This window comes from Acomys minous, assembly GCF_964271855.1.
Source record: "Acomys minous genome assembly, chromosome: 17".
NCBI classification, from domain to species: Eukaryota; Metazoa; Chordata; class Mammalia; order Rodentia; family Muridae; genus Acomys; species Acomys minous.
Genome location: NC_140500.1, coordinates 39,874,693 through 39,889,729, shown reverse-complemented (window position 1 = coordinate 39,889,729; position 15,037 = coordinate 39,874,693). Strand labels below are relative to the sequence as shown.

At 37.6% G+C, this 15,037-nt stretch overlaps 1 protein-coding gene across 1 annotated transcript in view; it reads left to right on the top strand.

The window, feature by feature from the left end:
- LOC311588829 (contactin-6) overlaps nucleotides 1–15,037 on the top strand; it is a 324,841-nt gene that overhangs the window by 134,216 nt on the left and 175,588 nt on the right. The window contains exons 3-4 of the mRNA XM_084766812.1: nucleotides 7,498–7,624; nucleotides 12,810–12,985. Of these exons, the coding sequence (XP_084622938.1) occupies nucleotides 7,498–7,624; nucleotides 12,810–12,985 (303 nt within the window). The remainder of the gene's footprint in view (nucleotides 1–7,497; nucleotides 7,625–12,809; nucleotides 12,986–15,037) is intronic.

The following is a 15,037-nucleotide window of genomic DNA, read 5'->3' as shown; positions in this document are numbered from 1 at the left end:
TGTCCTTGTCTTTCTGTACTGTCTCTCTGTTCTTCTATATCGTCTGTCTGTCTGTCTGTCTGGCCCCTACTTCTTCTCTATTGTCTATCTTCTTCTCCTTCTCTGGCTGCTCTTGAATAGCTCCTCTTTTCTGTCTGTTCTCTAGAGAGTTGTGAGTATCCTGTCTCTGAATCATTCCATCAAATCTTTCTGTAATTTGTCACTTTGCCTGCCCCTCAATTAGACATCACTTGCAAACATGGATGCTTTCTTCTACAAATTAACCTTACCTACATTATTTGGGGATAAATATGTGTACTCGTGGCATATCTGTATTCCATCCAGATCATACTATAATCCAGGACATGCCTTCATTCATTCAGATCACGTAGACCTAGAAGGTCTTTGCATATGATCCCTTGACAGAATAGCCATGTTGCTGGATGAAAATTTCTCTGTATGTGCTTCTGCACAGAACTTACTGTACATAACTTCCCTTTCAGGAATGTTCATACTTTTCTGCTTAGACACATACATGACTTAAATATTGCTTCCTTTGGCACACTTCCTTAAGCTCCAGGTCAAATTAATTGCTTCCTCCTTTGACACTCCTTAAAATTATATTTATGCTTTTGGTATAATACTTAACTTGCAATATTGTAGTCATTTAATTAGTCTCCCATTGGTGTTTCTTCCTGGAGTGCATCTCATATGAATTCAGAGGGCAAGTTTGGGGACCAGATGGCTTAGGTTCAAAATTGAGTTCCTACTGCTCACTAATAAATTACTCAGTCTTTTTACTCATCAATATCTTCATTTTTAAAGCAGGATTCTTATAGTCTTCTTTACAGAGTTCTTGTAAGGGTCAAAGGTCACAGTTTTTCACATACAAGTTCAATTTTAGCCTTGACCTTTACTCTGTGATGAAATTGGTCTTATTTGATCTTTGATATGAGTAAAGTCTACTAATTTATTAATATCTTGCACTGTCAGTTCACAAAGAAAATTTGTCACAGTTATAACTAATATCTGTCATCTGTATTTTCTTTTCCTGTGTTTTATTGCTATGAGAGAGTAATAGCAAAACAAGCAACAAAGCATGATGTTATATCCTTCTGGCCTAAGCCTGAAAGGATTAATAAGATGTAGAATATATGTAGTAAATGACCCTTATTGTGAGTTGTTATGTTCTCTGCATTATTCCTAATGCTTCACATCATTTTCATGCAGAGTTAATCTGCTAATTCCAAATCACTAGGTCACCACACATATCTAATGAGCTGGAATGCCTATGCTCCTGGGCAGTTAAGGAATTATAAACAGTTTGTGGCTGGTGGGGAGAAGTCAAGCAGTGGGGTATAATCTTTGAAGGGATTTTAGGACTCTGCACTTCTCTTTTTGTTTCATAGTGACTGTAAATCAAACTTATAAAATATGCACTCTCCATTTGTATTTTAGCACAGTACTCCCAAAGATGTATGGATAGAGAATCAGATTGTTGTTAGATCTTTACAAAAGAAAATTTTAATTCCAGAAAAGCTAATAATAGACAATAAAGAAAGTATATTAAATTCAAATCCTAGTGCCTTTGCCAAAACATTACAGATTTTATTTTAATTTTCTATTGAAGTACTTCTTTTTGGAACTTATTGACTGTAAAAGTTTTGTCTTTATACTGAATAAGACACTTCTTAGACTATTGTTATAATCACAGGTGGTTTTAAAGTATGCTGTGTCTTCCACACAAATACTTGATCACTTATTGTTACAAATATCTATGCTTCTTCTCCTGAGAAATTCCTAAAAGAGGCTACTTGAAAACTATTTTGATTGCTTCAAATGTGGCAAATTAGCCACTGGCCAAAAGGTCCTCATCTCTACCACAGACAGAATTCTGCCTAAAAACAGAGTAAGATTGGATGCAGGTAGAGTTTATGGCCAAACTCTGCCAAGACCGAGTAAGCAAGTCCTCAATAGTTTCTGCCTCACAAATATGTCTGCCAGAAATATTGGGCCAGAAGGCTGAAGATGATGCTCCAATGTTATAGAGAGTTTTGGGTGACTATTCAGGTAGAAAACTGTCTCTGTCAACTTTTCATTTGGGAACTTACTAACCTGCACTCTTGTCATACTCAGATAATCAAGTTTACTCCTTCCCAAGTCTCTGAGGCAATTGCAGACCAGGTAGCTTAGTTTTACAATGAAGCTTAATTGCTTAGGGCTTACGATGTTTTTAGGTCTAGATAGGTATTCTAAGTTAATAATGACAATATGTAGTGGAGATTGATTTACATTTAGAAATTTAGATGAACCATGATAGGAAAGATGTCTTCTTCAAGACTGTCAAATACAAATAGCCAAAACATTAAGAATTTAACATTTATATAATTCCTGATTGTGTCATGGTTCTTCCTGTCATGGAGAATCTTTTGTATATATATGTAAATAAGTTAAAAGTACCTATTTTGATTTCTTGACTTTGATATTAGAGCCTCAAAGACTTCCAACTCTTTTATATAGAAAATGAGCATTATCTTTCAAAGGATAACCAGAGCAACATAAGCTTGCTTCACTTTTGCATGAAAAAAATCTGACAAGCCAATTTAAAATATCGTGCTTAAAACCCAAACTTTTATTTATTGTTTGGTGCGACTTCAGGGATCAGAGGCTGAGTCCTGAGCACTGCTGAGGAGAACACCACAGAATGGAAAGTTTTGACTGATGAGAACTCACAATAGAATAAAAATTTATTTGATTCATCCATACAGTGAAAAGACAAAAGGAAATAGGGAAGAGATCAGTGTTAGTGATGGAATCATCTCATGGGCAGCCTCTGACCTCAGAATGGACCTCAATCTAGGATGCAGTAGATGGAGACAGTGCTGCCATGCTTGGAGCCACTACCAAATAGCCAGTGTTTCCATCTGTGACATATTAATCTTAAGGTCTACTATCAAGGGGCAGCTGAGGCTCAGGTCTTATGTCTACCTGCCCAAACACTGACAGGTTTTATATTTCTTTTTTCATGTAGGCACTGAGGTTTATGAAGGAAGCAAATCCACCTCCAGTCCCTTCCTATGTGATGGTCATTAGTTGCCTGTAATGGTGCCCCCTACATCATCGGTTTTTTTTTCTTTTTCGTGTTTGCAATACATGCATATGTGCCTTACAGAATGGGGAGACTTTGGTCTTAAGTTCCTCATCTATTAAACTGAAATGGCTGTTTTCATTTCACAAGTGTGTCATGGGACGTATCATGGCATTTGGTGTTTATAGTAGTCATTTGAACACTGCCAGTCACTTCCACAAATGTTATGACTTACCAGGCTATAGATGTAGCTATGTTGGTAGACTTCTGACTAGGACACATAAAACCCTGGGTTCTATCACTAGCAACACTTAAGCTGCATGTGGTAGTTCATGCCAGCAATCTAAGTACTGTGAACTGAATACAGGAGACTCAGTTCAAGGTCAATATCCAGTTTGAACTTACTGCTTTCAAACTAGCCTTGGCTATATAAACTACTTCTCAGGAAATATACACTCCATTTGCCATTTCTCAAGTTTGAACAGAATTTTTATCAGAGTGAAAGTAAGCAATGTAAATAAATTAGATTTTTTGTGATTCTCTTTACACAGCAATATTGATGGAATGACTTTACATGCCAGTCCTCTTTGTGGGATGTGATAATAGCAAAAACACTATACAAAAATTCTGTAGTAAAAAGAACATAAAATATGTTCTAAACCCTTATTGTCTCAAAGTTTGTTACTATCTCAGTATCTTCTAACAATATCCAGTCATCGGTTTTCAAAGAAAATCAGAAATTATTATTTATATGTATTTTTGTTAATTCTTTGAGAATTTCATACATTGAATTCTGATTAAATTCATCCTGTCCCCTGACTCCTTCCATATCTAAGCCCTATTCCACATCCACTCAATTTCTTGTCTTTTTTTTTAATTCTATCTAGTCTACTTGTTCCCTACATCCATTGGATATGTGACCATCCAGCGGGTCATGTTGCACCAATCAGGGTCTACATGCTTAAAGAAAAGTAACTATACTTCTTCAAGGAAATATCTACCAGTTACCTCAGCCAGTGACTGAATTACATTTTCACCATGCATTTTCATTCTAATATGAAGTTTGACTTGAAACTGCACAGGTCTTTTGCATACTGCTACAACTACTATGAGTTCATATGTGAAATACCCTGTGGTGTCCAGAAAACACTATTTCCTGGTAGTCTTCTGCCACTGCTGGATCTGAAATGTTTTTCATTCCCTTCTTCAGTTATGATCCCCATTAGTCCTTTAGTATGATATATGTTTGTTTCAATTATATAAACTGTGAATAAATAGTAAAGCATGAAAACCTTTTCTTCCAAGTAAAATTCTTTCCAGATGTGACACCTGTTAACATTTGGTAAAGTTAGCATCATCTTTCAAGGCATTTGAAGAGCTATATGAGGCTGTAGATAAGTAAGGAGAAATGAAAGGTGCACTTTTGTGCAAATGAGACCGGGAGCTGATGAGTTGGCTTACTGTATAAAGCACAGCATTCCTGCCTCAACTTCTCGTGTGCTAGGATCACAGTCGTGCACCACTGAGCATAACTTAAGTATCATCCTTAAACATTCTGACTAAGAAAAATCCATCCCCATGCTTCTGCATTAAGTCTATCACACTGGACAAAAAGACTGCAGGATACCATTGTGTTGGAAATACACCTTAGTGGGGGTAAGAAGCGGGCATTGGGCATACCTGTAGACATTTCTGCACTGTTTTCTGTGGAGAATACTCTTTGTTAAACTAAGGTTAGTATTGAATTTTTCTTTTGCTCAAAGATTAGCTGAGATTTAATCCTGGTCTTGCAAGTGCTTCATGTTTGAAAATAAGTCCTTTAGCCTGCACATCCTTTGGTGTCGAGTGTTTCTTCTCTTAAACATCCCTAGAGTTTGGAAATGTTTTTTGTTGACAGCCAAGTTGTCTTCATCATTTTTCTGGTACCTCTGTCTTATTTCTAACTCGGTAACATCCAATCTTTCTGTTCTTGTATACAGTGTGTAACAACTTTGGAGAGTTTTGTGGCTTTCCTGAACTAATGTGTTATTTCATATTGGGTAATTTCTGTCTATCTCTGGCATGCTGTGATTATTTCTGCCATTTAATCAGTGTATTGGATTACCACACCACATCTTTCCTATGCTGTTCATGCTTGAGCAGTCTTTATAAAAAGACTTTCCTATCTCCTAGTAGGGAGCATATTCTTCAACTTATTTATCTTCTCTGGTACCTGCATGGTTTCTTTGTTGAAACACCTGTTTGGAATTTGGCTATATTGTGGAAACCCACATTTTGTATACTTGGGGATTCATGGAGTTGGTTGGAATGCAGTAATTTCCTCAAATAACTGACACTGCTCTTAAGATTTTTAAAATGATTTTCATTAAGCTTAGCCTTGGGAAAAAAACCATAAGTATGCATCACTAAGAAAAGGTACACTTTTCTAATGGGCTCTGCAGATACAGCTGTGAGTGCTCAGGCCCAAGTTTGAAAAACGGAGTCAGCTTTATGGTGATCTAGATAACCATTTCAATGTTGTTCTATAAGAATACTTTCTCAACTATGTTCATAGCTGCTTTATTCATAAGAGCCAAAGTGTGGAAACAACCTAGATGTCCCTCAGTTGAAGAATGGATAAAGAAACTGTGGTTCATTTACACAGTGAAATACTATGCAGCTATTAAAAACAAAGAAATCTTGAAATTTGCAGGCCAATGGATGGAACTAGAAAAGATCATTCTGAGTGAGGTAACCCAGACTCAGAAAGACAGGCATGGTATATACTCACTTATAAGAGGATATTAGCCCCATAATACCACACTACAATACACAGATATAAGGAAGGAGGACCCTATGGAGAACACTTAATTCTCTTCCAGAAGGACAAATAAAATAGACACCAGAGCAGTTGAAGAGCAGGAACAGGACAGGAGCCTACCATAGAGGTCCTCTGAAAGACTCCACCCAGCAGAGGATAGGAGCAGATTCTGAGACTCACAGCCAAACTCCACTTGCATATAGCCATAATATTATGACAAAATATATAAGAAGAATAGCAGTAAATGCCAAAACAATCATAAGTAATGAAGTCATAGGTATTGTTCACATCTGCTAAGGCTGCTTTGATTACAAGTTTCAAGCTTTTACACACTGTCTTTGTTGTCTTTCCAAATTGAAAAGTTTGCCTTAAATAGTAAGACTTTTGGATTCTGTAGCACTACACACACAGTCTGAACATACTGTGAATAAGTCATAATGACAGATGAATCGTTCAAACAGTATATTACCATGGGATGGCAAGTGCACTGTACACTGCACTCTGTACAATGCACTTTATTATGTGTGTTGGTTCTTCTGCCTTCCCTCCCTTGGTTTTCTTCCACAGAATTTCTGTCCATTGTATGATGTAGAGCTGAGCAAGAGAAACATCCAACCACACTAAATGTGGGAGCAGGGATTCATTCTAGCAGCCTGTTGTGTGATATTGTAACCTCTGAGGAGTAACAAGTGAATTGATGCAGAGATGAACAAGGACAGTAGAGGACCAGAATGAGTTGCACTGCATTGATTGATAGTTATTTCATGAAAAAAGGAGACAGCCATTGAATGAGTTTGGATTACAAATGATGCTTTATTTGGTTTAAAAAATGGTTAAATAGGGTAAAAGAGTATATGAGTAAGGCATGTTAATTATTTAATTCTATTGCGATGGTATAACTGAATGTTCTTTATTTATAGGAAGAATAAGCTACTAAATTTGGGGTGAAAAGTGATTAGTTCACAAAATTGATGTACATCATTCAGGAAAAAATTTTATTGCATTACATTTTAATGATCATATGTATAAAATAATTATGTATAATGATTTTTGTTTGTTTGTTTGTTTGTTTGTTTTTGAGGCAGGGTTTCTCTGTGTAACCTTGGCTATCCTAGACTTTCTTTGTAGATCAGGTTGGCCTTGAACTCAGAGATCTGCCTTCCTCTCCCTTCCTGAGTGCTGGAATTACAGGGGTGTACCACTGCACCCAGCTTATGCAATGATATTTATATGTAATAATTATATATGTGTAATTTTATATTATAAATATGGGGGTACAAATGTCAAGGGACAACTTCCAGGAGTGTGTCCTTCCTTTCCTTCATGACAATGCAGCTCACTGTTGTTTCTGGTGCTTCCCTGCACAGCCTTGTCTAGCTCATACTGTATATGATTTTTTTCACACTGTTTTTAGGACTAGAACCCAATCATCCGGCTTGGGCAGCTTGCACACTTACCTCCTGAGCTATCTCATCAGGACAGAAAAAAATTATAATTCTTGAAGAATATCTCTAAGCTCACACTTGGTATTATGTAACAGTTTCTAATGTGTGTAGAGCTGAAATTTAATATGAATGTGTCCTGACCCATGGGAAAGTGTCTCAGTGGATATTTTCTTTTCTCTCCTCAGGTGAAGGTCGTTTCAGCCGTCCTATTTTCATTCAGGAGCCACAGGATGTGATTTTTCCTTTGGATTTATCCAGATCTGAAATTATTTTGACTTGTACTGCAAATGGATATCCTTCTCCACACTACAGGTAAAAGTATACTTATTTGTATAATGTTGTCTTCTTTGTTATTACTCTAAAAACAGATACACAATAAAGATCTTCAGATATACCCTACATTTTAGGAGTAGACCTCAAGATATCTTTCCGCTGTCATTCAGCCTTTTCTACACAACTCATATAAGCATATATACATATTCAGAACCTTGATGCATTTTTATGCTGCGTTATAGGAATCGTTTCCAGATAACAACAACTATGTACATGTCTGCAGTTTATTTGACACTTATTCTTGGGATTCATGACAAACATAGCTATATGTACTTAGAACTAAAAAAGAATGAGCAAAGACAGCACAGAAATATAAGAAGACCGAAATGGGGGAGTGGGAAGAAAGTGGGAAGAAAGGTTTACAACTTGAAAACAATACAAGCTTATTTTGCATTTTGTATACATTTCCTTCAGTTGAAGTGGACTCCCTCAGTTTCCTTGTATGTATAAAACAGCCTTAAATAAACAGACAATGAAAGTGAAAATTTCAAATTATGAGATCAGATTTTGAAATTCTCCAAGCAGCTCCCCCTGTGCCAAACCAGTGATAGTAAAGGATTGCTTGTCGCTGGACTCTCTAGGAAAATCAGATAGCAGAGAACTTAATCCCAAATGTTCTATTGGAGAAAAGAGATTAGCACATACATAGATGATTTCTGTATATAATACTTTCTGTGAGAGAGAAGAAGTAAGGACATAGATGATGACTTCTGTTACCAAGAGAAAACAAATCTGTTCAGTAAGTGGTAGTCTCTCCTAGAAAGCAAGAGAGGCAGTGAAGTCTTAGGAGATGTCATTCTTTTTTTTTTTTAATTAATTTATCCCCTCACTTGTATCTTCCCTTTCCTCCCTCCTTCCCTCCCTCTTTCACCCTATTCTCCTCCCCTAGGTCTGTGACAGAAGGGGATCTCCTCCCCAACAGTGTGGTCACAGACTGGCAAGTCTCATCCTGGTAGCCTGCTTCACTGTGTTACATTTACACTATGGACTACTACTCAGCTATTACAAACAAGGAAATCCTGAAATTTGCAGGCAAATGGATGGAACTAGAAATGATCGTCCTGAGTGAGGTAACCCAGACCCAGAAAGACTCACATGGTATATACATACTTGTAGTTAGACACTAGCCCCAAAGGGATGCCCCATGAAAGTTTTCACTTACCAGGAGATGTCATTCTCTCTTCATGTATTTCTCTGCTTCATACTGTTAATGACCTCGTGAGACCAAACCATGAAAGTTTTATAATAGATGGACACAAGGATTCACAGGACAGTAATGACAACACAGACAGGAGGACTTTTTCCATGGAGGCAAGATCCTCCAATTTATTCTGTAGTACAAACAGCAGACATACTTAGAATGTAGATCTTGGTGTCCTCCTCTGGGGATCTGGGACTGGGCCCAGAAATAGGTGGGATTCAGGAGCCCCACATGGAGACCATCAACGCCAATGGACCTTGTCTCAGCGGGCCTTGCAAAACTGCTATACCAACCAAGGACAATGAATGCAGTGAACCTAGACCTCCTGTTCAGATCTAGACAATGGATTGATTATTCTCCATGGTTGCGGGGAGAGCAGGTACTGCCTCTGATGTGAACTCTGGTGCTCCCCTTGGTGGGAGGCCCAGCAGCTCACAGAGCAAGGGGAAGCAGGCTATCTAGATGAGAACTGATATGCTGTGTCATATGGTAGGGGAAGAGGTCTCCTTCTGACAGAGGTCTAGGGGAGAGGAGTAGCAGGGAAGAGGGAGGGAATGTTGGAACAGGAAAATACAAGTGAGGGGATAACAATCAGGATGTAATCTTAATAAATTTTAAAAAAGGAAAAAAAACATAAATTTCTTCTTAGAACCTCACAGATAAACTTGGAGGGACTGACTGAAGTTCTGTTCCTCTTCCATGTGTTGCCACAATGAATAAATCTCCTTTATTTACTTTTTACACTCACACAAAAAAGTGCTCAAAGCAGAGAACCAATTTGTTAGACCTCTCTCTCTCTCTCTCTCTCTCTCTCTCTCTCTCTCTCTCTCACACACACACACACACACACACACACACACACACACACAAACAATGCATGAATGTGCATGTTATCAAAGGACATCAAATAGAGTCCCCAGCCTTATTTTCCAGTTAGGTCTCTAATAGCTATGAATGAAATTCCCCAGTAAAAGGATCTGATTCCAGTTCAAATTCATCACATCTCCTAGAAGCGATGTATTAGTTCATATGCTTAAAAACATTCATCCAACGTGTGTTTTCTAGTTTTTATCATAGAAAATTTCCCTTGGATGTGTAATCATGTCAGTGAAGTGTGTCTGACAATCACATGAATGAAGTGAAACTATTTCTCCATTTATTTAAGCATATTAATTAGGATAAAACCCACACCCAGAGCTGAACTCCCGATCTATATGCGCACTATTATAATCATTGTAGCATAGTGATTAGAATGATTACAGGGCTACTGTGAAGAATTCATTTGCTGCAGCTAAGCCAACAACTTTGAGTTTGTGTTGAAAAACAATTACTGTGCTTAATTAGGAGCATGTAATGATGACAGCAGTTATTTCCCTGATTGATTCCAAAGTTAAAGAGAGCTGGCAAACTAAGTATGGTATACCCTTCTCTTTGAAAATGATAGTGAACACGAGGGTCTGAGATCACGCCTTGTAATCAAATTATGAAAGACAGGTTTACAGTGAGTCCAAGGGGAATATTGGCATCTTAAGACAGGCCAATGGAAGAGAAGTTTCCTGTATTTTCTGTCCTAAGAGCTCTGACAAAAAGCAGGATGTACACGTTACTTTTGGAGAAAAAAAACTGCAGAAAACCCAAGTTAGATAGATAGATTTTTTTATGACTGTCATCTTCGTTTTATTAAAAAGAAATTGTCGCATACAGAATGTGGGCAAATCACTTTAAATTTGGCAGATTGGCTCAAATCTCATGACTGAATTGATATTTGACCCATCACTCCATATCTTTAATAGTTCAGGGGGATTACCTAATTCTGCATTTCTTTTCCGTTTTAGTAAGCGTTAGTCAGACCTTCTCCAATGAATCTGTCACAGTGCCACACCCCAAATCAAAGATACTCAGAATAACTTTGCAGAATGTCACTCTTTTCTCACAATTATCCACCCTAACAAAATAAATATATTTTCACTATCAATAGAAGAAATAGAACAAGACTGGCATATGCCCTTAGGAATGTGGTGTGAAACCTACATATATTATGTAGGAAGAGTCCACTTGGCAGTGAGCTCAGGACAAATTAATTTAAAGCAGTGGTTCTCAGCTTGTGGGTCTCCATCCCTTTGGAGGTCAACCAAGCCTTTCACAGGAGTCACCTAAGACCATTGGAAAACACAGATATTTTCATTACAGTTCACAAGAGTAACCAAATTGCAGTTAGTAAGTAGCAACAAAACTAATTTTATGTGTGCGGGTCACCACAGCATGAGGAACTGTATTAAAGGGTCTCAGCATTAGGAAGCTTGAGAATTTCTGCCCTAAAAATGGAGACAGTAACAGAAGCAGACAGTCTTTCACAGTTTACCTCGCCCTTATATTTTAAAGCTAAGGATAAAGTCCTCACTTCAGAAATCGCTTCCTGAAACCCTAACCAAAGGGACTTACTTTTCCCCAGAGACACATGTCATCAGTGAGATCATGCACAGCCGGTCTTTGCTGAGTTTTCACTAACCGTGAACATCAGAACTCACTTGCTGTCATTTTGATCCTGACAACTGTGCACTCTTAAACCTAACACTTAAGTATACAGATATGTCTGTGTTTAGGTTTTGTTTGTGCAAATGCCAATTTAGTGTAAAAGCTATACTGAATGACTGGGTCTGTCCTAATCTGTTTCTGTCATCAGCCTTCAGCCGTGACCCCAACACTGAGTGAGGAGAGGTTACCCAATATTACCCCACCTCTACAAGTGCTAGTTATGTGAGTCATTATTCCTAAATTCTTATTTCCATAAATGCTTTAGAAGACAACGTACGACTTACAGCTTTGTGGTATATATATCTCATTAATGTGCAACATTTATCATTTAAAATATGATGTTGGGAGGTGCCCAATGAGAGAAGTGACTCTTCTAAGAGGTGGTGGATAAATATCCATAGATCTTGAAATGACCAAGTGGAATCTTCGAAAGATGTTTGTGCCTCCTTCTAAATAGTGCTAATGTCCTTTTACAGATAGATGGTCAATGCACTGAAAAACTGTTGACCAATAGCTAAGCTGAGAGAATTCAGCCTCTTAAAATAAAGCTCTCAAGCTGCATTTGTTTTGCTAGCATATAATTTTAGGTTGGCTTTCTTAACTGCCACTGAAATATTTTTATGGTAATTAACTTTCCAAGTGGCAGACTCACAAAGACAATCACATCTTGAACCTTTCAGGCTATTGTTGTTTTGCTATCAGCCTTGAATGGGTGTTGTCAGACTCTTGCTGGCATTCTTCATGCTGGGGGTAATGTACCTTTCTTGGGTTTCTGTTTCTAAACCATTTCTGACATTCAGTTTTACAGTGTCAGCTGTGGGGATTCAGGTATGGTATACATTATTTGAAAAGCCTCTAAAGAAATATATGTCAGAATTATTGGCTGAAGCCTAATTTTTATTTCTCATGTTAGGAGGTCTGTTGCCCTTCTGGTTTCATGTGACTGAGGGTTTGTAACATATAAAGGGTAGAAAGCTTCCAAGGAACATACCAATTTATATCACTGACCCCAGGAGAGTTGTATTTCTCAGGCCTGATTGCATAAGCCTCTAATCGCAGCTTGTGGGAGAGTAATACAAAAGGGTTTCAAGTTCAACACCCGTACGGGCTTCAGAGTGTATTTGGAGTCAGATCAGACACCTAGTAAGAACATATGTTAAAATTTTTAAAAATTAAAATGAGGGTGTAGATGCAGTCCAGTAGTGTGTGAGGACCTAGGTTCAAGCCTTCGTACTACATACAAAAGCCAAACACTGTTATCCTTCATGAAACTACTGAGATCACCCCACAGGTAATCATGTGTTTTGTCTCGTTTTTGTTTATTTATCTTTATTCTTATCGGAATACAAACCATATCATTTTTATGATAAACAACATACAGTTCTTTGTATTACAAATGTAATTTAACATTTTATTTTCTCCTTGAAGGTGGAAACAGAATGGCACAGACATTGACTTCAGCATGACTTATCACTATAGGTTGGATGGAGGCAGTTTGGCCATCAGCAGCCCCCGCACAGATCAAGATATTGGCACCTACCAGTGTCTGGCCACCAATCCTGTGGGCACCATTCTGAGTAGGAAAGCAAAACTACAGTTTGCATGTAAGTTTGTCGAAAAATCCATACTCAATATATCCTAGAATATAGTCTGGTGATATATCTGTGTTGGGCTTAAAAGACAGCTTTGTCAGTAAACTGTTCATTTAAGTTAAATGGAATATTATATGTATAAAAAGTCCTGGTTGGGCATTTTGTAAATCTAGTTTCCAAAGAGTAATGAAAATCTGTTTTTTAAGTGTAGGATATTTTTGAAATTGTATATTGTGAAGTATTCTTAGAACCATCCCTAAAAGGGCCATATGTCAGCCTTAAGACTGCATAAATACATCGCTGCCCTTTCTTTTTTTCTTTTGAATAAAGTATTAGTGTGAACTGCACAGAAAGAAACCCCAGGGCAGTGGTGTCATCTGGGCCAGGCGGGTGTTTCTCCAGTAACAGCGATCACACACCCACAGTGAGATGTAGGTGGAAATAAAGTGGTTGCCACAGGCAGCCTTTATATTAACTGTAACAATGTCCAGCTGTATCACATAAATGTCATCCAAGTAATTACCTTTGTGACATTTGGGGACATTAGCAGATGAACAATAGACACTGCTTCTTATATTCTTTATATATAGTGTTTCTAGGGATTAAAATGCTTCACATTGGATTCAGTGAAAGCCTTGCTTGAGAGTAATTATATCTCACAACCTGGACAAAACAGAAGGCTTGCATTTCCCTCCGGCATGGCTCCCTGCACTTAGATAAGTCAGGGAACCAGAATGTTAGCTCCTTCTCTTTGGGGCTCATGGAAATGTCTGTGCTGTCTATAACTTCAAAAAAACCCTAATTGATAGGTTTTGTTTAGAAATATGTGTTCTATTCCACCCTGCAAAGGAACATTTGTCATCTACAGATATATGGATTAATAATTGGGTCTATTCCCTATTATCACGATCCCAATTCTGTACTGCACCAGAGATCCCAGGGTACATGCAGGTCAATGTTTACACAATATCCCTGCTTTTGTATTAATATAAATCAATAATCATTGCAGTTGGTTTCTGCATTGGAGAATTACTTGAAAATACAGCAGTGAGAAAAGTATAGCCACATATACTAAAGAAATGTACAGTTGTTAAGGATACTAACAATCGTTGTCTCTCATTTTTGGAAAGCAGAAAACCCATAGGCCATTGGAATTAGACTGCACACTGACACATTCCAAAAGAAATTCCATAAAACATGTATTAATTGTAATGCTTCTGAGTTTCTACTAAGTTTCTTGTGAAACATCTGGTCCTAGCATAGTGACATACTCCTACAGCACTGTTGCTTGGGTGCTGAGACTATCTCAAAAAGGCACAAGCACACAAGCAAATTAAATAAATGCTAACTATCTACATCTGAAAGTATTGCATTGTGCTCTCTATAACTATGTAATCCCTTTTCTTAGTTGATTGCACTTTTAAAAATGCTTTAAATAATTTAAGGTCTCTTTTTTTTTCAATTTGACTTAAAGAAACACTTGCACCTAATTTTCCAAAAAAAAAAAAAAAAAAAAAAAAAACTGATCTGGCTTTTCTCAGGGTATATTGTTGGTAAAGACATATTAATTTAACTATATTTAGTCATAAATCCTGAGATTACTGTGTAAAATCCACTATCGTTATGTTTAAAAGTAAATACCCTTTTGTAACACCGTCCATGTTATTCTTGGGAGCCGCCCTCCTCTGTGTTTCAGTTTGAAATGGTGCAATGTATTTTGTAGATGATTACTTGTAAGACAGTAAGCTGTGTGATAGCCTTGGGGTTGGTGCTGTGGTCCCTGGAGCACAATCCTCTTCCAGCTGTTCAGTGTGCCCCTCTGTGTGTTTAGTTCCCAGGTCTCTCCAGAGAACAAGACGTACCCTAGGCAACAGCAGACACACCTGCCCTTGCTCTATTATCCTCCATTTCTGCCTTCTTCAAGTGAGCTTCCCCTCAATTCATCTCTTTCATAAATTTAATTGACTTTCCTTTTTCCAGAATTATTTTTGAAAACTTCATTATTTACTTTCCAACATGTTTTATCGACACAGCTAAATCTAAGCAGTCAAGCTAGTAAGAAGT